General features: G+C 44.7%; 1 protein-coding gene across 4 annotated transcripts in view; it reads right to left on the bottom strand.

The window, feature by feature from the left end:
* The window catches only part of GOLGB1 (golgin B1), a 41229-nt gene extending 18987 nt beyond the window's left edge, over nucleotides 1–22242 (bottom strand). For 2 of the 4 annotated variants that reach the window (XR_013182533.1, XM_054632399.2), the window contains exons 1-14: nucleotides 22020–22242; nucleotides 18902–19034; nucleotides 16825–16921; nucleotides 16057–16209; nucleotides 15193–15345; nucleotides 11525–11677; nucleotides 10482–10604; nucleotides 9950–10063; nucleotides 7520–7916; nucleotides 6764–6855; nucleotides 6361–6457; nucleotides 3176–3249; nucleotides 1217–1304; nucleotides 391–458 (exon numbers count right to left, since the gene is read on the bottom strand). Coding sequence is in view for 3 of the 4 variants with exons in the window: in XM_054632399.2 (XP_054488374.2) it covers nucleotides 391–458; nucleotides 1217–1304; nucleotides 3176–3249; nucleotides 6361–6457; nucleotides 6764–6855; nucleotides 7520–7916; nucleotides 9950–10063; nucleotides 10482–10604; nucleotides 11525–11677; nucleotides 15193–15345; nucleotides 16057–16209; nucleotides 16825–16914 (1602 nt within the window). In the remaining variant the exon portion in view is untranslated. The remainder of the gene's footprint in view (nucleotides 1–390; nucleotides 459–1216; nucleotides 1305–3175; nucleotides 3250–6360; nucleotides 6458–6763; nucleotides 6856–7519; nucleotides 7917–9949; nucleotides 10064–10481; nucleotides 10605–11524; nucleotides 11678–15192; nucleotides 15346–16056; nucleotides 16210–16824; nucleotides 16922–18901; nucleotides 19035–22019) is intronic. The other 2 variants (XM_077179361.1, XM_077179360.1) reach the window with 2 other exon arrangements.
* Nucleotides 22243–25272: the final 3030 nt, after the last annotated feature.

Here is a 25272-nt window from a genome sequence, read left to right on the forward strand (position 1 = left end):
CTGTGTCCATGCCCAAAGTGAAAGCTAGACAAAGCACCTGCAACAAAGTGCTTGGCTTTTTCCAAATTACTATTTTTAAGTTTCTTACCATCCCCCAAACCAGATTACAAAAGAAAAGCACTCAAAATCCTCCCCAGACAGCTTGGATCAGCAGCCCACCAATAAGTCAACGTGCTGCACTGTAAAGACTTGGAGGGCAGAAACAGTTTATGGGGAACCATTAAAGGAGACCTGCTCTTAAAAAGCCTGCTGTCATAATGAAACAACCACTTCAAGTCACAGGAGATTAAAAAGAGACAACTCTTTGAGGCTTCTAAACTAAATTAAAGTTTTTGTATCTGGAAATGCATACAATACTGAGACCAAAAGGGTTTTGGACTACGTTTGTACCTCAGAGAGCATGGAAGCGTCACCAAAAGGCTTTTGCATTTCAGAATTCACCAGCTCTCCTGGCACACCTAGTGAGAAAAGGAACACTTGTCACCATCAGTGCAACAATTTGCAGGTAAAGTCAGTAGGTAGAGTGAAGGGACAAAAAATGGGCCCAGAGCCTCTATGGAAGGTGAGAAAAGACTAAAAAAAAAAGAAAAAAAAAGAAAAAAAGGCAGCAAACCAAGCACAGAAGAAAACAACCCAGAGTTTGAGTCTATGCAGCGCACAAACATCCTGTTTTGGTTTAACTCCAACCAGTAATTCAGACACTGCAGCTGCAGCATGGCTCTGTGCAATCCCCTGTGCTTGCTGTATCACCTGCACACAGCACTCCTGACCCCTGAAGAAGGATGAAGAGCAAAGAGACAAGAGAACCAAGTAACAGATTGGTTTTGACTGCTTTTTTTTTTCCATGTGGGATGTGGCATGGAATTCCAGACACAAAAAGACATTTACTGGCTTGCAGAGAAACACACAGTTCTTAATTTTATCTTAATTGTCTTCTGTGCCTTACACATCAATCTTTGCATCTACAAAACACTCCTTCAAACCCTTCTCTCTTTCTAACTTTAGCAACCACGTTTTTCTTCTCTCTGGTATATCCTACCCATCCCACATTAGAATGTTCTTGTCTACGTCACGTAAATATTTTCTGCCTTCTGTAAATTATAATCTTTAGATTCTGACCTCAGAGCACCTCCTTCTAAATAAGCTTCAAATTTGTCCCTGAAACTCCTCAAATTTTCACCATTTTCTTGTCACATGCCTTATTCTGTGTCCTCACCTGTAGAAGAAGAGCAGTCTACATAAGAGGCTGGAGCTTCCACAGTCCACAGGTCTTGCAATTTTGCCTCAGCACCAATATTCTTATTCTGTGGGATGAAGAAAAAACACTGAGCTTTGAGCCAGGATCCTGGTATGAGGAGACAGCTCTCTTAGTTGTCTACTGCTCTGCCAGCTCTAAGTAAAACCTGTCAGAGTTTGGACACAACTCTGAAGCCTAATGAAAATAAATAAATAAACAAATAAATAATGAAAAAGAGATTGATTTTGATGTTAAGCAATTGACTAAGACATATCTCAGCAGATCAACAGATCAATGGATGCAATGACCTAAACAACTTCTTTTCCACCTTGAGATGGTTTCTCTTCCATCTTCACTCCCTCAAAGGCACTAACCACAGTATCATAACCTTTCACTGACCCAGGCAGAGAAGGTGAGAAGTCACATGTCTACGCCTCACTGCTCCAGCAGATAAAGAACCTGGAGCTCTCCCAATAAAGTTATGCTAGGCTCTACCACACAAACAAACCAATAACCCCACAAGAACCTTTTCACTGTTAGATGCCTTAACCTGGGTTTGGGTTACTATATTACTTGGCCTAAAGCCATGGGTCAGGTGCACAAATGGTAGGAATAGCTGTCCAAGTATAAAACTTAGATGTAAGCTATTTAGCTGGACTCTTTTTATAATGAAGACATTGAAATGGACAATCCCAGGGTTGTTTTCATTGACCCATTTTCAACATTTACCTTGTTGCAGGTGAGTCATATGCTAAGGAACATGTTTTTTCCACTGTCTACAGAGGGGCAGTAGAGAACAGTTCAAATGCTTATATGTGCCTTTGAAAAGCCTGCGTGTGTGGGTGTGTGTGCATTCCCACTGATCTATCAGCTCACAGCTTGCAGGCACTTGGAAGGTGGATGAATGACTCAAAATGCTTCTCCGGTTCCAAATACCAACTTTTACCTTACTACTTCACAGTAATAAACAAACCCTCTGATAGAGAGGAATGTATTAGATAAAACACAGCATTAATCTTCCCCCCGTGGACAGGATGGGCCAGCAGAGCAGGCTGCAGAGAGCCAGACCTTGCTCTAACTAACAACCAGTTTCACAGCAAATCCTCAGTACAGACACACAGAGGCTGTCATCTCCCTCCCAATGCTGAACAGAAGGCCAAGCAGCAGGTTCCTAACCCTGCATTCTGCCCAACAACAGCCTGACTGCACTAGCACCTGCAGCAGGACACGGCACAGCAGCACAAGGACAGTGCCCACCTGTCCCCACTGATGGAGCAGCACAAGGACAGTGCCCACCTGTCCCCACTCATGGAGCAGCCCAAGGACAGTGCCCACCTGTCCCCACTCATGGAGCAGCACAAGGACAGTGCCCACCTGTCCCCACTCATGGAGCAGCACAAGGACAGTGCCCACCTGTCCCCATTGATGGAGCAGCACAAGGACAGTGCCCACCTGTCCCCACTGATGGAGCAGCACAAGGACAGTGCCCACCTGTCCCCACTCACAGAGCACACAGCTCCCCAGGCAGTCAGCCAGGTGCCCATTAGGGCAGGGGAATGGTTTGAAAGGCATCTTATATAATGACAGCCGAGCCTTTGGAATTTTATTTCCAGAGACCCATAGTTCTGCTGAAAAACTAACTCACAACAGGTAGAAAATAGCACAAATGTGCTATTATTAACTATTATTCAACAAATAGTCAAAATAGCACAAATGTGGACCGGATGGATGAAGGACACAAGAAATGCACACAGCTGGCAAAGGGAAACACAGTCTGTTACTAACACAGTACAAGCTGTATTTGGAAGCTATTTCTGTCTTTCACCATTAATCCAGTTAATAATAACCTTCAAAGAGGATTGGTACAAAAGACCATGACAGCTTAGCTGTTTTAAGGCCAGTCCTTGACCTATTTTATTTCAGCTGCTTTATCATTACCTGTTCTGCATCTTCTGTGACCATCACAGCTTCCTGCTGAGACTCCCGGAGAACAAGTTGCAAATGTGGTATTTCTGAAACGTTCAAACACAAAAAATGTCTTTGAAACTTAAGACTTTGCTTTAGACAGCAACAGAATATTCTTCCAGGAGCTTTTGAGAAAGGACACATGGCTGTTAATAACACTTATGTAGTGGAGATATCCCATGTCATGGGATAATGTGGGTTTGGTTTTTTTTTAGAGGCAACCACACAACCAACATGGTCTTTTTTTAAGCAGCTTTTAGAAAAGGACAATTGTCATACAGACAAACTGAAAGACAGGTAATAGAGATTCAAGTATTAAGAAACATTTTTATAAACAAGAGGAAAGGAAGAACTATTGTAGAAAGACGTTTCAAATTTCATTTGGAAAAAATAAAATGAGAAATTGTTACAAATGTGCAAGAAAAATACATTCTAATTGATCTCAGTTCTAATTAATGTATTAGGTGATAGCTTAGCTTTTTAGCATAGGAGCCATTTGTAAAGCAACAAATACTGTGTCTTCCCAGAAATACCAATTTGGAAGCATTAAAAAACAGGTCCCATTTTTGTGAACATGTTAACTAGCAATGATGGTATGAAAAATAGGTTAATATATATGCAAAATAAAACTCAGGACCAAGTTAAACAGTTCTCTAAGGGGTACGAATTTCTGTACTTTTCACTTCTGAGCATGCAGTGAGGACACACATACCATCAACATACAGTACAACATTTTCTTCTGTTCTCCTTTACACACTTTTCTACATACAATTGATTATACTAAACTGTATTTGCTAAGTACTACAGAAGCTGAGGAAGCTCAAATGAACGTTTTGTGAATTGTAACAATTGGAAGGCAGTCGGTGTTTTCTGTGATATTGGCTTTCCTTTATTGATCCCTACTCTGCTGCAGTCTCTCCACTGAGTGAACTCCAGACAGCCTCAGACAACGTTCCCTTACGCAGCAGGAGAGAGACCTTCAATCCCTCCAAGAGCTGCCTCAAGAGGAGTTCAAGGGGTCCATACAGATGTAAAGAGAGTTACAGATATTCTCATCTAATGCACTGCTGAGCCCATGGAAATTAAGGCTGTACAAGGATTTCAAGAATCTTTATATTTCAAACAACAACAGTTTGAAATTTGAAGAGATTTGTTGAGGTCTGCTTGAAAAGCACCAGAAATGACAAAATATAAGGTAACTATAAATCCTTATTTCATGCTTCCAAAGTTAGGAATGGATTATGGTGGCAGTTTTCGGCACCCCGCTTTAATTAAGACTGACAATTTCACAGCACAAAAAAGGAGTAACAAAGTACTTAGAACCTATATAGCAGGCTTAACAGATTTTTTATGCTTCATTTAATATTTTGGTAGTTTTAAAAAGAAATTACATCTCCCAGCATTTTAAGACAAAAAAAAAAGTAATCAAGCATTCAACACACCCACTGGAAACAGAATTACAACAACAAAAGCTTGTTTTGAAGTAAACATGCAGCTAAACATGCATTGGGAAAAGATGCTTTAAGTAACATGACAGTGAAGCTCCGAGTCACCGCATTTTTTTGGGTGGAATTCCTTTCAGTAGAGGGAGGGAGGAGCTGCTTTTTAAGAAAGCTGATGGAAGTTTTCCAGGTACATTTTGGATGTACTCAGATGTAGCTTGGGGCACGATTCCAGATTGAAAGCTGAATTTCTGTGAGGCCTTTCATATGGTCTTCCCAACACCTTTGCTACTGAATTGCTGGCATGGGTTTGACAGGTGGGCTCTTAGCAGGGGTAAGGAACTGGCTATGTGCAAAGAGCTGCAGTCAATGCCTCAACATCCACGTGGGAACCAGCACCCACAGAAGCCCATCCTGGGACTGGCACTGTTCAGTGTCCTGACTGCTGACAGACAGCTGGGGGAGTGCACCCAGGCTGAGCAGCTGATTTTTTGCTGGGGGGATGTGATGCCATCCAGAGGGACCTGGACAAGTTGAGGAATGCAGCTATGCAGCCCTTGTTCACTGTGGGGTTTAGCAAAGCCACGTGCAAGGCCCTACACCTGGGCTGGGGCAACCCCCAGTACCAGCACACACTGTGGGGTGAATGGATTGAAAACAGGCTAACGAGAAAGACTCCGGGTCTGGTAAACTAAAAATTGGACAGGAGCTGGCAATGTGTGCCCGCAGCCCAGAAAGCCAATCATACCCTGGGCTGCACCAAAAGAGGTGTGGGCAGCAGGTTGAAGGAGATAATTCTCACCCTCTTCCCAGCTTTTGTTAGACCCCACTCAGAGCACTGTGTCCAGTTCTGGGATTCCCCTGTACAAGACAGATGTGAATCTGCTGGAGTGAGTCAGAAGAAACGACAAAAATGATCAGAAGGCTGGAACATATCTCCCATGAAGAAAGGCTGAGAGACTCATGCTTGTTCAGCCTGGAGAAGAAAGGCTTGAGAGAGGCCTTATTGCAGCTTTTCAAGAGGGCTGCTTCACCCTGGGTTGCCCAGAGAAGCTGTCAGCTGCCCCATCATTGGACATACTTAAGGTCAAGTTGGATGGGGCTCTGAGCAACCTGGCCTGGTGAAGGATGTCCCTGCTCAGGGCAGGGGGGATGGATCAGATGATCTTTATGAGTTCCTTCCAACCCAAACCATGCCATGATTCTAAACAATGTCTTGAAGTTCATTAAAGACCTGCATCTCTGAGATCTTGGAACAAAAAAAGAGAAAGATGATGTTCTAGAACTGTAGGAATCTGGTTTATTGGTGATTATTCCCTATCTTTGAATGACAGGAAGCAAAATTAATCTATTTCTTAAAAATCAAGACATCCTACTGTCATAGTGCACCAGACCCTGAAGTAAACATGTGAGGGAATCAACTGTTTTATAGTAAAATTCCAAGAGAGCTGTGATATTGCTGCTAGCAGGCTACATGACTAGACACTCAAAATCAATGTCATTGTCTGGGGTCTTGTGTATGTGGCATATATATGGGTCCCTTACTGTTTCAGCAAAAGCTATCAAAAATATCCTTCCCAGAAGTACCACCTGCAGATTGTCAGCGTTTTGTACTGGGGAAAGCTACCACTTTAGGTCTATCTTTTGTAGAAACTAATTCTAGAAGGATTCTTAAGTATATTAAGAATATTAAAATAGGTAAGGTAATCATACAACCTTCTGTCTTCTGTCTTTCCAAGTTTTCTGTGGGTAGGAATGAAGTCTCATTCTGGTCTTTCTGATCTACTATTTTTTTCTGTGATGCTGATTCATCCTGTTTAAACAGAATGGAAGGGAGAAAGACAAATTTCAATACAATTTATATAAACATATTAGTCTTTGATCATTTGGTTAACATTTTTTTTTAAAAAATCAATTGGCAACTTTTAAATTACTCGAATTGACTTCTACTTCTTTCCAGGCTTCTGTAGTCATAACATGACTGCCCATCAACTGAGAGAACTAACAAAAGCCTTTCTCAAGCAATGCATGACAAAAAAAGGAATTATAGACATTTAATTTGGCTTCAGTTCCTAAATATACCAGAAAAATTTATGAGAATAATTTGAAAATATCAAACCTGCTGCTCCAGTTCAGAGAGCTGCACTTGTGCCTGGGATTTCAGCTCATCCTGACAGCAGACAAATTCTTCAGACTTCTGTAGAAGTTCATCTGACAGAGGGGAAAGAGGGGAGTTAAGATCTGTTCTTGTCTTTTTTGCTACACTATGTCCATTTTACACACATGCACTATAGTTTATGAAATCTCTTCCCTCTTAGTCACTACTTCAGCTTTGGGCCACAAAGAAGCTGGAAGAAAATCTGAAATAAGAGCTTGAGGCAAGATCATTGTCATTATTTTTAACACAGGTCTATGGGGAAAATGGTATAGTTTGCTTTTCTTGGTTGTTTTACTTGTAATTTCAGTAGAAATTCAGACTGTGAAGAACAAGACACATATAAAAAGGACTTGTGTAGGTTGACAAAAAAAAAAATCAAACAAATCAATAAAATCAACTAAAACAATACACCCAGCTCAAGAAATCTCCATAAGCCCCAAAAGACAAGAGGCTGGGACAGTACACAAGCAAAGCACCATATATGCTGCCCCACACTTCTGCTCCTCTTGCAGCTGCCAAAGACAGAACAGCGGGATCGAACCAGCCCCCCTTAGTCTGAGACAGCACCACCATTCCTGTGTCCCTGTGCAATCAGGAATTGTTACATCAAGCCATTCTTATGAACTGTTATAAAAGCAAAGCCAAAGAGAAGGCAACCCAGTGATCCTCAGGTTCCTGTGGAGCTGCCCCACTGTGCTAAGTGCTGTGCCTGCTCACCCCGTGCTCCGTGTCCCACAGCTGGCACTGAGGGCTGGCCAACGTCCTGCTCCAGCTGCTCCTGCTCAGCCCCAGGGACAGCACGGCCACATGGCAGCTCCTCTTCAGCCACCGTGAGACAACTGAGCAGCCGGTTCTTCTCCTCCACCTCCAGCCTGCGTGCCTGCTCCAGGTCTTTATACTTCACCTCGAGCTCAGCTTGTGCTCTTCTTGCCTCCTCCAGCTGTTCTGAGAGACACTGCAACTCCTCCTGCAAGCGATGAGAAGACAGCTTCCTCTCAGCCAGCTCCAGCTCCATCTTCTCCCTGAGATCCTGAGCCCCTCGTCTCTCTGCATTTAACACATCCCTCATGGAGCTTAGTTCCACTTCCATCTTCTGGCACTGATCTCGGAGTGTCTGTAAAATGATACAGAAATTAATTTCTCTCTCAAATAGTTAAATACCTTGACAAAGCAAAGTACCTGAATGTGGAAGGGGCTAACAGCGGGCCTATTAGCTAAAGGAGCGAGAAGAAGCTGAGAAGTAAGAAGAAACTGATAAAGAGCTCTCTCCAAGGCTGTAGCCAAGGAGACCGAAGGAAGAAAGATAGAAGAACTTTGCAGCTGGATGAAACATTTTTAGAAAGTTAATTAAGTCACCATAACTTCTCACCAATAGTATTATGTTGATTTATTGTAGCCAATAGTAAAGATAGAAGAAAGATAAACAATTAGAAAGTGTATAAAAATCAGCCATATTCAATAATAAAGTGTTGCCAACTGAGACTGCTTGTAGTCTCTGCTTTATGTCGTGACCGCCTCGACAGCGACACCTGAATTAGATTTTAAGGTTCTCATTAAATCCTTTTAAGACATCTGAGTAGCAGAAGGGAGGAAACAAACATGTCAGAAATTTCAATTTGTTAGAAAGAAACTGTCCCACAGTTTGGAAATTGCAAGAAAGCAATGCTGGGAGAAACAACTCCTCATCGCTGTGGTAAAGAAAAGGTAAGTCTTGATCTAGAGGAGGGGAATTTAAAGAAAAGAAGCAATAGAACAGTGGCCAGGAGCTCTCTTTTAGAAGAAAGAAAACTCCCTAAAAAGGGGAGGAAGAGCTACAACAAATGAGGGAGAACTCAACAATTACAGAGTAGAATTTAAAAAACAAACCAGAGCAAAAGTGTGTATGTGAAAGAGGAATGCTGAAATATGAATCTGGAGGTAACAGAGGGCTCCACACAGTACCCACTGCTTTAAGAAAGATCTCAGAAGCCTCTAGTCAACACTGACCGGAGATTTAAGGTGACCAAGACACAGAAACAAACCTTACACTTGCCCTAACTCCTGTTGTCAAACTTCCTCCTACCGGAGCTGTGGATGGTCAGCACAGCTAATTTCAGGAGGAATCTGATGAGGAACTCCTTTTACTTTATAAGTAGGCTTCAGCCTCATGGCCTCAAGTTTGTACCTATACCAGGTCTCCTTCAGACCACAGAATGTATGAGGAAAGTCAAAAGCACCGAGGAGAAGCCAAGGGAGCTTCGCCAGCCAGGAGCCAACAACCATGTCATGAAGACATCCATGCCAGCACCCCACGATACACCCTGCTGAGTAACGCAGCCAGGAGTGAGCACAAGTCAGCTCACTGAGGTTCTTTACCATCATGGGCCTGGCTGGGACACAGAGCAAAACAAAGTATGTGGGGCAGAAGTGTGTAAAAATTATCAAAATGAGGTTCAGCATTAGACTGGCTGGAGATCATGCAGCCAGTGAATATGAGACTGATTCAGTGTAAGTCTCTTCTAAAGGGATGGAGAATTTTCAGAAGTTCAGATACTGGAAAAATGAAAAATACACTCATCCTCTATCTGGAAACCAACCTTTTAAGAAGTTGTGTTCTTAATCCTGTCTCAAGGAGGCTGTGTCTATATAGTCATATATGCACAGACTTGATCTCATTCTCTTCATGATCCAAACCGACGAAGCGAGAGCCAGTCCCACTCCACAGGCTGTGTCATATAAGCAAGTTCTCAGCAAGACATACCAAAGAATAGCTGTTTCTGCTCTGATCTGGCCTGGACACTGCAGTCCAGAAACATTGAGGCTTCAGCAGCACTGTGTTAGGCATTTCTGCTTTTGGGGAAGGTTTGTGTATTTGGCTTTGAAAGTACAGTCAGCAGCATGGGTATGGATAGATGTCGACCCTGCCCACCTGCCCTGGATCATTAGAGCTGGCAACTGCAGCACCCACTGTGTGGCTGTACCTGCTGTGAGCTGTGTACACAGACCTGCAGCTCTAATGCCTGACCCAGGGAGGGCGGCCCCAGCTGATTTCATGATGGAAAGATGGTTCCAAAAAAACCCTAATCTGGTAACTTCTGAGCCACTGACAAAGACCTCATCCACCACACACACACACAGAGTAAAGCAATAAAAAACATGACCAGATACCTGGTTTTGTTTTTCAGCAGTGTGTAACTCTTGCTGCAGCAGTTCTACCACCTGAGTTCGTCCTAACAGAGCTGCTTCCTGCTCCTCCAGCTTTCTCTGAAGTGTGCGCAGGTTCTGTGAGAGAGACAAGGCCATTCCAGCACTGGGGAGACCAGTGGAAATTTAGATTCCCACGTTTCATCCATACACCTCGTTTTTGTAACACACTTACTGTGATAGCCTGAATTAACTAATTTTTGTTGACACCTATTCTGGAGCCCTGGTGCAGTAGGAGGAGCTTACTTTGCTTCATGAACAGGGAACTGGAGCACAATAATGTAACACTTTTTTCAACTTCTTTCTCTTTGACTGATAGCAAACCAGCAGATTGAAACCAAGGACTCAAAGCTCCAACTAGCAATCCAAAAAGCTCCAAACAATCAAAGCATCTTTCTTCTTATCCCTACTGAGTTACTTTAACAAGAACTGTTCTTTCAAAGTGTCCTCTGTTTTCCTTCCTCCTCCCATGATATGATGATTATATCAAATATACCTGTTGCATCTCTACTTCCATATCTGACTGGACCACCATCTTGAGCAATTCAGCTTGATGCTGGTGCACTTGCTCTTCCAGGAGAGCTTCCTTCTCCTGAACCACTTCCCGCAGGGAGCTCAGCTGAAAACACAAGCCACAAAATAAAAACAAACCAACAAGGTTATGAAGCTGACGGACACACAGGCTTGCTTTCAACATCCACCAGCATATTGTGCGTGCGATGGAGTTTTCAGCTGGACAATCCTGCACATCATCTTGGTCAAACAGTACTTTTACTTGGTGTCTTTATCCTACTATTACGTGTATAACAACTGATAAGATTTCAGATCCCAGAAAGCAAAAAGCATAGAATTTTATCTACAAATATGTAGAATAATAAAATAAATTATTACTATATAATTAATAGTTCATAAAACTTCTGGGCTTTTAACTGTATTGGATGCAGCCCAATTCACTGTTCAAAAGCTAAACCTGCAATTTTGAGTATTAAAAAATCTTTCCACAAATAACTACAACATACCATTAATGTTGTGACATCCTGTGATAAACAGCTGCCCTGCTCGCCCACAGCAGAACACAGAGAGGCGATGGCAGAAAGGGAAGAACCCAAATTGTGACTCAGAGGAAGGGACACCCTATCCAGGCCCTTCCAGGGACTGTTTCCCCCTCCTCAGAGAGCCATCAGTCCCACTGTCCAAGGGTGAAACCCACCTCTTACCCGCAGAGCACCTTTTGCACCAAGGGTGGTTCTGGCCTGGGGCAGAGGATGAAGGGCAGGACAAGATTATTTGGGGACTGTGAAAGATTTAGGTAATGTTTAGAGGAGGAGCCAATGGCAGTGAAAGGGATGGACCTAGGTGATTTGACGAGGCACAAGACTGACAAAATTGAGGTAAGGGAATTGAAGACCAGCTGTGTAAGCATTGTTCTATTCTTTCATACTAGTCTAAGCAGTGAGGTGGGAAACTGATGAATAGAAAAAAATAGAAAAAATAGAAAGAATAGATGGGAGACTGATGAATAGAAAAAAATTTCTGTACCTGTGTTGCATACTTGATTTCAGCATCTTTCAGATTCACTTCGGCTACAGCCAGCTGTTTCTTCAGGTCCTGAACAGTTTCCTCTCGCTCCCTGAGCTGCTTTTTCAGTACTTCCACTTCCTCTCTGTGCCCTTCACTTGTATTTTCGTTTTTCTGACATTGCAAGAGGAAAAAAGTGGGAAGAAAAGAAATAGAAGAAAGTAAACTTATCGGTATTATTGGTTAATAAATTAAATAAATTAATTTTAAAAAATACACTATAATGCTACTTTACTCCTGACTCCTAATCACATGATTATTTTTACTACACTGCTTCATTTCTTAACTTTACATTTGTTTCTTTAAATGAAGTTGTCCTATGTAAGTAACTATTTTCCCTATTTCTTGTAGAGATGCACAAGATGTTTTTAACTGGGAAGTGTCAAAGCACTTGGCAGGGCTAACAGTCCATGACTGCTCACTATATCATCTAAGGCAAATAGATTATTAAATACATTATTTATTATATGACTTCCCTGATTTTTGAGGCTTTTTAACATCACAATTTTCTCTAATAACAGAAATAAAAACATTTTAGAATTAATTATAGAAGAATATTCTCCATGTGACCAAGGGGTAGACATTCTAGACTGCAGAAAATGCCTATGGAAGTCTCTTTAGACTACAGGATTATTAGCAATGAACTTATTAGTTACAAGCAAAGGGAACAGGCAAACAATTATCAGTTCTACTCCACTTAAATCCTCTGTTTACGACCAAAAAATGTAAACAACAGTTCACATAAAATGTGCTTAGGCTGCGTCTACTCAGCCAACCCAGCACACTACACCTGCACTCTTCTCTCTGTGTCTCCACCTGGGTGAGGGCAGGTCCCTCACCACCTGTCCCTGAGCAGACAAAACCTGCTCTGCATTCTTACCTCAGCACTTCCAGCTACTGTCAGCACACAGTGCTGGGTATTTTGTACTGAATATATATAAAATACATCTCTTCCATTTTTTTATTTGTGGCAGGTATTGGGTCAAACATCATCAATAACACAGGAATTCTACAGAGTATTTATGTCTTTAAACCCAATCTGAAAATACTATGAAGGCTTTTAAAAGTATTTATATATTAGTGTTATAAGAATAAGAGGCTACTGTTCCTCAAAAGCTGTTTCACCTACAGAGAAAGTCATTGGCAGGAGGCAGAACAGACAGACAAAGAAGCTTCAGTTGCACTTAAATTTAGAAATAGAACAAGACAGAAGAATAGAGATGCAGGAAGCTCTAAGAAGCCAGGATATGCATAACTTGTAAGACTGGGGCAGAGGAGCTGCTGGGGGAAGACAGTTGGATTAGTTTGTTTACTTGTAATTGGCTTTCAGGATTGATACTCACAGTTGGATTTTAAAAAGCCTCTTACACTGACCCATTACATGGAATGCCACATGTAAGGACAGTGGCACAGCCACAAAGAGCTCAAGCTTTTAAATACTGTTTTTCCAAGATGTATAAGCTCTTATATCTGAACATAATTTATCTTTACCCACTTCAAAAGTTTGAGAGGAGCCTCAATTGTTCTGCACACAAATACTAACTGAGAGGAGGAGATAAGATGATATTTCCATTCTTCTCAAAATAAGTCACTCTGCTAAAAGCCCAGGAAGTAATAGTACTAGTTAGATATTTAAAATACAGCCTTCCCACAGGGCCCACATCACTGAGAGAAAAAACCCAGTCCTTTGCTAATATTCAATACTTCAACATAAGATGCAACTCTAACCTAGAATTTTCACCTTCAAATGGCAGGGTAACTGTCTAGGAAATACCCCTATTACTCAGGACAGCATCAACTTGGAGAAATAAGTTAAAATAAAGGACTCTGTATCTTCTCAGTAGGTCTAACCTTGCAAGAAAGAAGCTAGTGCTCTCTGGGTCAAATACAAAATATTGCAGGTAATTGCCCTAACATAATTTCACTCAATCTATGTTCTAACCCACACCAAACAAGGCTGTGGCCCTTACCATGTCCACTGGAGACTGTCTCAAGCCCTCCTTCCTCTAATTAGAGGGCCATTTTTCTTAATGGCTAATTTACATTCATCCATTCATCTGCATTATCCTTTAACAGTTTGCTCACTTTCTTGAAGCTCACCTTCCTCATACAACTGTAGAGAGAAATGACATTTCCTCTCTGACTTTGACTAAATAACCAAGCTGTTTGAATGTCTCCCAAGTGCAGCTACTAACATGATGGGAGAACAAGAAGTCTCTTGCTGCTCTCAGAATTTATCCTTCCTGATTGCAAATGAGCAGAACATGACAACACAAGGCCTTGTGACTCTCAGTAGAATAGCTAGAACAGTATGTAAAAAAGATAGGGTCTCTTTTTAAAATCTATATTGCACCAATTAACTGATGATCAGCTTTCTCTCATCTTGCCTTCTTCAACTGATAAATTTGAATTTTGAAGCAAGAACACTCACCACTCCTCAACAGCAAGTCTACACAAAGTCATGTAACAGCGCATGGATGTTACACAGATAGACAAGCAGAAAAAGAGCCTCAGCACCAGGACAGGAATGTCAAGCGACACAGCTAAACAGCTCCCGTGGCCTTGACTGATCTCTACAGCCAGGGACGGCTGGTCATGCTTGACTGTGCACTGGTTAAATTTTGCTTCATTTTTCTATTATGTCAATCCTTGAGATTATCCAATTCTTCATGTATGAAACCAGATGGTGCTTCGCATTGAGAAAGACTCTCAAGTTGGTACTGGGAATTACAGAAGCACATTTCTATGATTTTATGATGCTCTCAATCAAAAATAGTCAGCACAAGTCATAGAACTGATCTTCACTTCATTAGTAGTAGCCTCTCATCTGACAGCTCTCACAGGCACCTTTTATTGTTTCCTACAATATTTTAGTATTTTTTTCAATGTCTGAAATAACTTTTACATTCTCTGGTTTAATGAACATCATCTGATGTCTGGAAACCATTCTGGACTTCTATCCCATTTCTCTTCGCTAATACTACAAACTTTTTAAAGAAAACATTGTTCTGCTGATCACATACTCAAGTTTTCAAAAATTACCAGCTCCAGTGGGAGATTCTGGTTAGCAGCTAACAGCCTCTTCAATGTCTTCATAGAGGACACTTTTCCCCCAATTTTGCCTAACGTTAGACAATTACGGTTTGTCAGCCATAAAACTTTATGGTGGCTCAGGAAGCTACACAACTGGAAAAAATATATATTTATTTTTTTTTATATTAAAGTTACTGCCTTCCAGTTTCAATGACCTCCTTACCTCTTTGTTTTTGTACACCAGCCAACCTTTGCTGTACTGATATGATAGGCAACATTTTGAAACTCATAGCTCAGATAGACATATACAGTTTCTGCAGGAAAGAGTTCAGCTACAATGGATTACCAAAGTTATGCAGAGGGAAACCAGCCCATGACCTTGAGGAGATCAAGCTGAGCACTCCGAGGGCATCTGCAGTAGAAGGAAGCTGGACAGACAGGCTTCCTACAGCACAGGCACAGACATCCTTGCTGGAATTATGAATATCCTGCTAGTAAGACAAGTAGACCCTGCTGGGTCACTGTGACCTGAAACATCAGGCAGTACCAGGTTATCAGCAGAAGCTACATCTTTTAAATAGCCCCCTTCTCCTAACCTTGGGATCCTCCAGCTCTTCTGCTGAGGCCTGTGTAGGCAGTGGTGCTCCTTTCTCTGTCAGCTCCTCGATGCGTTTGTTCAGAGAGGCCAGTTTGGCTTTGGCTTGAAGTTTAAGTTTCATCAGCTTGGCATCCGCAGCCTCTCGCTCTCTCTGTAAGAGAGGGACACAAACTGACTGCCTGACTCCAGTGCTGCTACCCAAGAAGCACCACTTTGAGAAAGCTACACAGTTTGTCAGCCTGCCATATTCTGTTTAACCCTGCCTCCCCAGTAACAGCACTATCTAAAACACATCTGCAAACCAAATTTGTTCTGAAACACCACACATCCCAACACTGTAGCTTCTACCCCAGCACTTCCTTCCAAAGGACAGAGCACTCAGTTTGACTTTCTCTGCTACATGCAGTCCCTCAGAACTATCTCAAGTAACCACACTCCCACCATACCTCAGGGCAGACAACATGTACCTTTGGGAATGCCTCATGAAACCACCGGACCAGTGGATGAGCGCAGCACAGGTTTCTCTGTGTCAAACACTCTGAAGCGGGGAAAGAACAACCTCACACAAGATATTAGTACTTATTAGAGCCCCTGGGAATCTGCATGGGCCTCAAAGGGCTCTGAGACAAAATGCTGTGTAACTTGGATATAACTTATCTACTGTAGTCTAAATTAACCCAAGCAAACTAACAGACGATATTGTACATCTCTTAGGGTCATCCATTATTCAAATTCCAATATTTCTCTGGAACTGATGCCATTCGTCATGCAGGTATCTCACGTTCAAAAGAAACCAGAGACAGGCTTGCACAGAAGACTGAAGCAGCATTTTACTCTTGATCCTCAGAGAAAGAAATGGTACCTTGAGTACAGTTTCTTTTTCCTGGAGCAGGGCATCCTTTTCTCGAATCAAATCCTTCAGCTGAACAACCAGCTTTTCCGTTTGGGCTAGGCGCTCCAACACCTCCTCAGGTGCCTCCTCCATGCTTTCTGCTTCTGACTGCAAAGCTTCTACCTGAAACAACAAAATCAGTGCTCTGAAGGAAAAAAAACAAACTATTAACATCCTGCAGCAGAGCATCCACATGATAGCTTCAGCTCCAGTCCTCAGTGCTGCACTCTGCTCCCTGCAGGCATTTCATGAAGCCTGTAGAAATATACAGTCAGATGAAACCAGGAGGAAACTCAGAGAACTTTTAAGCCAACACACAAAAACAAAGAGTATACCTTGCTGAACACCACATGAACAAATCTGAAATGAGAGGGACCCTTACACACTATCCACGGTCTCAATACCAAAGGGCAGCGCAAAGATGAAGCCTCCCACTATGACCCAAGCATGCCGAGCTTCCCCTTATTACCAGTAGTCTTAAAAGTCTTTCTTCACCCTAATTCTAGTTTGTTTCCTCGGATCACGCTGAGGTGTGGAAACTGAGGAGATTATGGTCTGCCCAACAGAAATGCTGACTTAAGAGGTGAGGAGTAGAAGAAAAGCAGAGTGGAATGACAGCTCAGTCTAGTGCTCAGCAAGGAAGAAGCAGGAGACAGTTCTCACTGCAGTCTAACGAACCATGCTCCCCAAACTAACTGTCAATAAGATCTGAAAGTCTTTAGATTACACTGTACTTACAGCAATAGATGGTTCAGTAACTGCATCTCCATCATCCCCAGACAGCTCTTGTAAAACAGTATTTGCTAAACCTGACAAACGGCTCAGCATCTTGAGCCTAAAACAAAACCAAGAGTCAGAATACAGAGTCAAAGCTGCTATAAAAAATAAGGTCCTTTATGCTGATCTCTAATGTTACAGCAGTTGGTGACCACGCTTGTAGGCATTTGTCTCCTATGCTAAGAGAGAAAAGCTGAAGCAAAACCTCAGGAAAAAAGAAATGGTCACGTTAACAGGAGCTGCCAGACCCTCTGAATATTAAAGTAGAGGATGTGCTGGTGTCAAGACACATGAAGATTCCTTCAGTGCTCCACACGTATGATTGAAAAATGCACTTTTATACCAGATGCCAAGTCCTCCTCATAGTTCATTCTTGATCTTTCTTAACAATGACATTACAGAACCACAATCTGTTCAGTTTACTGAAAAGAAAGGTGATTGTTAAATGACGTCATTTCTCTACAGACAAAACATGGCCTGTAACATAAAATCAGCTTTCTGCTAATAAGTGGTGGAAATAATGGACTGGGCCTTCATGTTTGCTAAACAGCTACAAATGTGTCACGTTAGAGAGAGTTAGAGAGATGATGGGACCTCTGCATGTCACATACAGGACAGGACCTCAACATAGGGGAATAGTCTGGAGAGGACACAGATTTACTGGCTGCTGCTTAGCATACCTTTCATTTCCTTGAAATTCAGGAGCCAAACTAATCCAGCAAGTGGAAGCAAAGAACCAAAAAACACGCGGCATACCAGCCAGCAACATATAATTTGTTATTTTGGGGAGAGCAGTAAATTAAATTCTCCATTATTAACTGAGACCTCACTAAATTCACCAAATTCAAATGAGCCTTTATATAGAGTTGCCAATCAGGAGGATAACAACAGGCTGGAGAAACAGATGGATAGAAACATTGTGAAATTCAGGAAAGGTAGAATGCCTTTCCTATGCCTGGAATGGGAAAAGCATGAATGGCACAGGCTGAGGAGCAAATGGCTGTACAAGTGTGTTGCAGAAGACAAGCTCCAAGTGCTGATGGCCAAGCCTGGCACGAGCCACCAGTGTGCTCACACCAAGGTCAGGTGCACACTGAGCTGTACTGGCAGGACTGCAGGCAGCAGGTTAAGAAAAGCAATTATTCCTCTCTATTCACACCAGTAAGACTACATTTGAAGTAGAGTGCCCACTTTCAAAACAGTGAATCAAGTACAGCAGAGAGCCCCTAGGATGACTGACTGGGGTTTGCTTTACAAGGCATGTGGAGAGTGTAAGAGTGCTGGGCTTGCTCAGCCCTGAGAACAGCAGGTGAGGAGGAGGATACAATTGCTGTCCTCCCTGCAAGCACCCATAACGTAGCTAAAGACAGTCACACACCTCTTACAAGGTCCACATAGGATGGACATGAGGCAGAGGACACAAGTCATAGCACAGGCAATTTCAATCAGAAAAAATGCACAGGGAAGAAGTTAAAATACTGTATTAGGCTCATAGCATTCTGATCTCATCTTTGATGTTAGACATGCTAAGAGCAAAGGATTTGACCAACTGAACTCCCAAAGTCCCTTAAGAATCACAGAATCATCATTCTAGTGTTCTATAAAAAGAGATCACGTGTGACTTTTGACATCTCTGAACACAAAGGCCACAGAACTGTCCATGCCTGTAAGTGGCAAAATAATTTGTACAATTACAGAAGCTCCAGTATTGCAAGCTGAAACTAGGCAAACTCGTATTTAGCTATAAGATCGAGTTTACACTATTAAAATTATCTCCATCAAATGGAATCTTTTAAAATGATGTCTCTGCCTCACTAGAAGCAGGCTCCTGAAGCTGGCTACACAGATCCACTCATTCCTGACCTCCCTTGTCTTATTAAGCAAATCTTTGGTCTTAGATTGCCACTTAAAAATATTGACACTGGAAAGGAGCAGCATACTAATCATCTGTAGCAGTCACCTGATTTTGCAGAAGTAGAAAACATGACAATGCACATTGTCATGCATCAATAGCAGAAAAGAGCATATGAATACTAACCTGTTTTGTACTCCAAGGAGCTCATGGGTCTCCTGATTCAATAGTAATGTTTCCAAGGTAGAGCAGTCACACACAGGTCTTTCTTGCCATTCCTTATTATCTCTTGAGCACTGACAGGTTGCATGAACCAAGACTTTTGATGGAGAGAAGCAAAAAAGAACAAAAACATAAATTATCCAATAATAAAGAAATAAGCCCATCCTTCATCCTACACAGTACACTCCAGGACTGTTAGTCAGCCACTTGCAATACACATGAAAAGTGAGACAAGTCTGCTCTGTTTGGGAGCATGGATTTGCAGACATGCCCCGGTTTCTCACACTGCATACACAGCATGAGCTCAGTCTCTAGAACACTCCAGCAACAGTTAGTGTAGCAAAACGACATGCAGCAAGAGGCCAGGCCTAAGACAGGCTCCTGCAAAGAGCTCAGGGGGATGCAACTCCTCCAGAAGCACAGTCCAAATGCCAGGATTGCTCATGTTCTGCAACAGCACAGCAGTCACTGAAACAAGTCCTGGTGCTCTGCTCACTTCTCAGCTGGCCCTGGGCAAGACGTGAGGCATGCAATTCCAGAACAGTACAGCTTCACAGCTCCTGCCAGGGAGATTTCTTCTGCCAACATAACTGCTCACCAATGCGGTAACGAGACACTCATGTGGAGACCCGGAATGTCTGGAATCCATTGTAACAATAAAGTATTTATAGTTCTGTAAACCATCACTCCCACGATGCCCCAGTGAGGAACTGAACCTGCTGTCTTGGTAATGATGCATTTTAGAAAAGAGCCATCCAAATGCAAGAACGCCTCTTTCTAACTGTCTCCAACACTTGAAGAGGATGGGTCTGATCTTCCAACTGAGCATTAGGCCACAGCCTCTCAAAGTCAGAAATGCAAAATATGTGGCTGGGACTGAGAGAACCAATAGATTAATTATTAGAACTGGTATTAGAAATACAAAAAAGAAGTGGAATCTAGGCATCTGCATGGGCCTCAGCACACATCTGCTTGCTACAGGCACTACAATTTCAGGCATGCATACCTGGATTGAGAAAATGTTTCTTGGCATTTGTCCAGGTTGGCCACATTAACCTGACACCGCCCTCAAGCTAGTGAGCCTTGCTGGGTTTGGCTCACAGCTGACCGCCTTAGAAATGCAAACAGAGGAACCATCTGCACCTATTTGCACTGATGTGGACATCAACAACCTGAACTCCAGCCTTAGAGATTTGTGTCTTTTGAATTAATTTTTAATTTACATTCTCAGGTCAGCCAGATATGGCAAAGGATGTGAATGGGAAACAAACAGTGATTCTACAATTCTGCAAACAGCAACAGGTTTGCTGTCTGTGTAAAGGAAACAGGGAAAACACGGGCCTAGGTGGGCCACTGCCCTGGAGAGCATCCCCTGGATCACATCTCTGAAAGCAGCACTGTAGAGAGAGGCTGGGGATTGTGGTGGACAACTGACCTAGGCCATCAATGCACTCTCGTGACAGAGGGCAGCAGCAGCACCCTGGGCTGCAGCACAAGGAAGGTGATCCCTCCTCTCTGCCAGGCACTGGTGAGGCCATGTCTGGAGTATCGTGTCCTGTTCTGGGCACCCCAGAAAAAGAGGTGGGAACTTGTTGGAGAAAATTCAGTTGAGGACAACATAAATAAACATAAATGAATAAATAAAAGACTCGAGAAGAATCTTATCAAAGAACCACAGACTGGCTGAAGTTAGGAGGTCATCTGGTCTAAGCTCCCTGCTCAAACAGAAGCTGTGCAGGCAGTTTGAGTATCTCCAAGAATAGAGGCTTCACAACTTCCCTGGACAACTTGGGGCAGTGCTCAGTAAGCCACAGAGTGAAGAAGTATTTTCTGATGATCAAGGTAATCACCTGTGTCTCAGTTCATGCTCACAACCTCTCATCCTTTCACCAGACACCACTGTAAAGAGCCTGGCTCTGCCTTCTCTGAGCCCTCCCTGAGAACAAAACCAGGACCAGGCATAACATGGCTTTAAATTGCCCCAAAGCCAACAGCCTGTACAGGAGGCAGTGGCTGCCCTGTGCATTAGCCTCAAGGACTTGTGGCAAGGATATCCTGGTGTTATACAACTGCAAACACGAAAGGACACAGGTTTTTCCGTGTTCCACTGCCTCACCCCAATAAAGCAAACAGTGCTCTCAGAGACACGACTGGTGCTCTCCCAGGCTCACACCTGGATTCACCACATATGGATTCCCACCTCTGTAATGAACAGCAGAACAAAAGGACCCTCGCAGTGCTCGGGATGTGAGCCAGGATCCTTTATATCCTCTACCTTTGCTCAGCATTCCTGTGACTAATGAACTTTTGCTGGGGAAACTTCACTTTGAACACTGGAACTACAGATCAGCAGTGATCTGGAGGAGGCTCCTTTTCTCTGAAATGCACATCGCTGACCCAAACAGTGGAAGCCCACTGCTAGTCTGCACAGCCCGCGTTAAGCAGCGCATTTCTATCCCTAGGTATCAGCCACAGCAAAGAAATACTTGACAATGTTCTTCCCTAATTTATTATACTATAAGTTTAGTATACATAAACGAAGTTAATTCCTTGCATTTCCCCTCGTTTAAAATCAAACGCGCATCAAAAGTGCTGCTGCTGTACACAAGCCCTGGGCCAAACTTCTCCCGCTGTGCGGAGGGGTTCCAAAGAAAGCCGGGAGGGACGGGAAGCACTGCAGCGCCGTGCTGGCTCCGGGAGCGGCGGCTCCCGCCGCCACGGGGATAGCAGGCAGCGCCGACGGGCCCCAGCAGCCCCGCAGATGTACCGGACCGACCGGGCCTCCGGCGGGCCCCGCGGAACGCGAACCTCCCCGGTCGGGCTGCGCTCCCGGTACCTGCGGGCACCGCCGCCAGCCTCCCCCCGGCGTGGAGAGACGGGGCCGGGACGCAAAGCCCAGAGCGAGAAGAGAGGCTCGCCCCTGCCCACCGCCCCTTACGGCCCGGGCCCCGGGGAGCTGCGAACCCGTCCCGGCCCCGCATGGCCACGAAAGGACCAGCGACTGCCGCCGAGAGCTGGGCGGCAGAGTCCGCGGTCCGCACAGGGCAGGCGGAGAGCACCCGGGGCGGGGGGAGGCACTGACCTGCAGCACGGCGGGGGGGTCAGCACGGAGGGACGGCTCTAAGCCGCCAAGAAGCTCCCGCCAGCCCCACCACCACCACCGAACCACTCTGCCACGCCACCTCAGCACCGGAACGCGCCGCCGCCACTTCCGCCTCCGAGGGGCCCCGCCCCCAGCACAGAGGGACCAATCAGCTGCGGAAGTTGAAAGATAGACGTGACGGCCAAGCAATCGCGACGGAGCAGCTGCCTCGGCGCCATGGTTGTCCTGCAACATGGCACAAAGTGACCAATCCCGAGGACGCTGTGGGTTCCCGCCCAATAACAAGGCATTGACCAATGAGTTGCGGCGTTTCGGGCCGGACAGGCGGTGTTGGTGAGATGGAGACTCGCCCTGGCCGGTGGCCGCGGGGAGGCGGGGCCGCGGGGAGGCGGGGCCGCGGGGAGGCGGGGCCGCGGGGAGGCGGGGCCGCGGGGAGGCGGGGCCGCGGGGAGGCGGGGCCGCGGGGAGGCGGGGCCGCGGGGAGGCGGGGCCGCGGGGAGGCGGGGCCGCGGGGAGGCGGGGCCGCGGGGAGGCGGGGCCGCGGGGCCGCGAAGATTGGCGCTGCGTTGTTATAAGCCTTGTTGCTCTTGACATAAAACTATTTTTACGTGCTGATAGGCTGCAATAAGGTCTCTCCGGAGCCTTCTGTTCTCCAGACTGAACTCCCCAGCTCTCCCAGCCCGTCTCCAGAACAGAGGGGCTCCAGCCCTTGGAGCAGGTCCGTGGGCTCCTCTGCCTCTGCTTCGGCACCTCCAAATGTCTCTTGTTCTGAGGGTTCCGGGACAGGAGAAAGCTCTGCAAGGGGGGGGTCTCACCTGAGTCGGGCAGAGGGATAGGATTCTCCCCCTCACCTGCTGCCCGTGCTGCTGGAGATGTGCGCACTGCCAGCTCCTCCTGTCCAGTCTTGTTTTCCTTCTCAGAACTCTTGATCCGTTCCCTTCCTGGTCTGTACTGGTACCAGAGGTTGCCCCCAGCCAGATGTAGGGCAGGATTTCAGGGGCCCTGACCAGCGGTGTCCTTGCCTCCTGGCCACCCTTACTGTGCATGCACATGCACTGTGTTCCTATTTCTGATGGCACCACTAGTGTGCCAATGACCTACTATGGCCATGGGCTCTGTCCCTACTTCACAAGGCCTCCGGACCAATGCTTGCCAGATGTGCTCTGAATTTTTCATTTCATGCCCTGCCTGGAGCTTTGTTCATTTCGTTCACTTCACTTTGTTCACTTTAGCTGTGAGAGCAATTTCTCCAGGTATCTATGGCAAATTTATTTTACTTATCTAACTTTGTGTGGTTCAGCCATGGGCTTATATTGGTAGTAACAGCAAGCAGTTATTCTAGGTAGAATGAGATATTTGCAACTCTAACACGTACCTTTGTAAGTCTAAGTGGAAGGAAAGAGAAGAGAGGGAAAAAAAAAAAAGAAAAAAGAAGGGAGGATGAGAAAACCATTCACAAGAGCATCACATTTCTCCCAGTGAAGGGCCCAGATGCTGACAACTTCCCATGACTCTCCCCTCCTCCTCTGCAAACATCCAAGTGAACCACAGATCTTAATACCCAGAGAAGCAGCAGGCGGGTCAGCATAACATTGGAGAAAGCACAGAAACAAACTGCATGTGTTGCAATTTTAATTGGATTATTGCTACTAGTGCAGCTTTTTTCTTGTATATAAGTACTTGACCTACATTATTTTTCTTTGCTTTTCTGTAATTAGATGTAGATTTATTATGACTCCCAAATCAGACTGTTAAAATTTCTATTATACTAAAAATAAGTTTTGGCTTTAAATGTGTATGTTAAGTGGTGTGACTGATATTCTATAGGGAAGGGGTTAGGGCATCCAGAAGGATCTGGACAGGCCAGAGAGAAGGGCCCATGCCAACCTCGTGAAGTTCGACAAGGCCAGGTGCAATCCCCAACACGGGTACGGGCTGAGTGATGAGTGAATTGGGAGCAGTCCTGTGGAGAAGGACTTGGGAGTCTTGGGGAATGAAAAACTGGATATGGGCCAGCAATGTGCACTCCCAGCCAGCTGCAGTCTGAGCTCCATCAAAAGTAGCACAGGCAGCAAAGCAGCCTAGCCTCTAGTTACCTGCTTTGGGGAAAGGTGTTTCTGCCCACAGTGAGGGCTGTAATTAGATGATTTTTAAGGACTCTTCAACCAAAACTATTCTGTGAAGGTCCATCGGTGGGAAGCACAGAGAGTGTGTGGGCTTAGACATCCAGCCTACCCACAGCTGCCTCTCGGTGCCTGGTCTCCCCAGCTGCTGGCACCTGGACACGCTGGGCCCTGTGAGGTGCACAGCCCTGCCACAGCCACCAGAACAGATTCCATTGCACACAACAACCTGCAGACAGACACGGACACTGGGTGCCCCTTGAGTTCCTGTAATGGGGTGCTCAGGATGCAGAGAAACACGGACAGGTGGGTCACCCTCAACCCTACACCCTCAGTCTAATGGCCAACTACTCCAGTGGTCTCACTAACAAGAGATACCTACACCTGTGTCATGAACTGTTTGGCCTATTTGCTGTCTACTCTGGCTTGATATTTACTAGTGATCATAGACTGACATGATCTGACTCAATCCAGTTGTGGGCACTTAAATCCCCATGCATACATATGCCCAGAGCACAGCGCTGTGCAGCCAAAATAAAAAAAAAAAAAGAAAAGGAGGTAGAAGTGTTAGAACACAAGAAAGACTGTGATGACCAGGCCCTGTGATGACCAGGCCCAAGGGATGGATACACATTCACACAGATTAGCACCATTCTATGCAACCAGACCCTTCTGTTCCCCTTGCCTCCATTTTCTCATGCTTGTTCATTCCCATACCACCTAGACCCATCCCTTTCCCCACCTTCTTTTCCCCTCCTAAACATCCTGTTGTGAGTCTTGTCCCTAGATGCTCTTGCCCTGGACACACAGTGTTTTCCATGTCTCTAGGCAGTACACAGTTTGTAGAGTCCTCTGCAACCTCTCTTGCTGACTCATCATGATGGGTGCCACCTCTAGGCCCATGGGACTGGTGGCTCCCCTGCAACAGATTTAGAAGGAGCTGGGACCGGGCCTTTATTTCTCTTACTGGGTATTTTGTGTTCCCCAGCCTGTGGTTGTCTCTCTACTCTTCCCCTTTGTGCAGTTGAGCCTGTTATGGGTTGGCTGCACTTCCGTGATGGTTCTTGGATTTGCCAGACCAGGGGATTATTTTTGTCCTCCTGCATTGT

This window comes from Agelaius phoeniceus, chromosome 5 (genome assembly GCF_051311805.1).
Source record: "Agelaius phoeniceus isolate bAgePho1 chromosome 5, bAgePho1.hap1, whole genome shotgun sequence".
NCBI lineage: Eukaryota > Metazoa > Chordata > Aves > Passeriformes > Icteridae > Agelaius > Agelaius phoeniceus.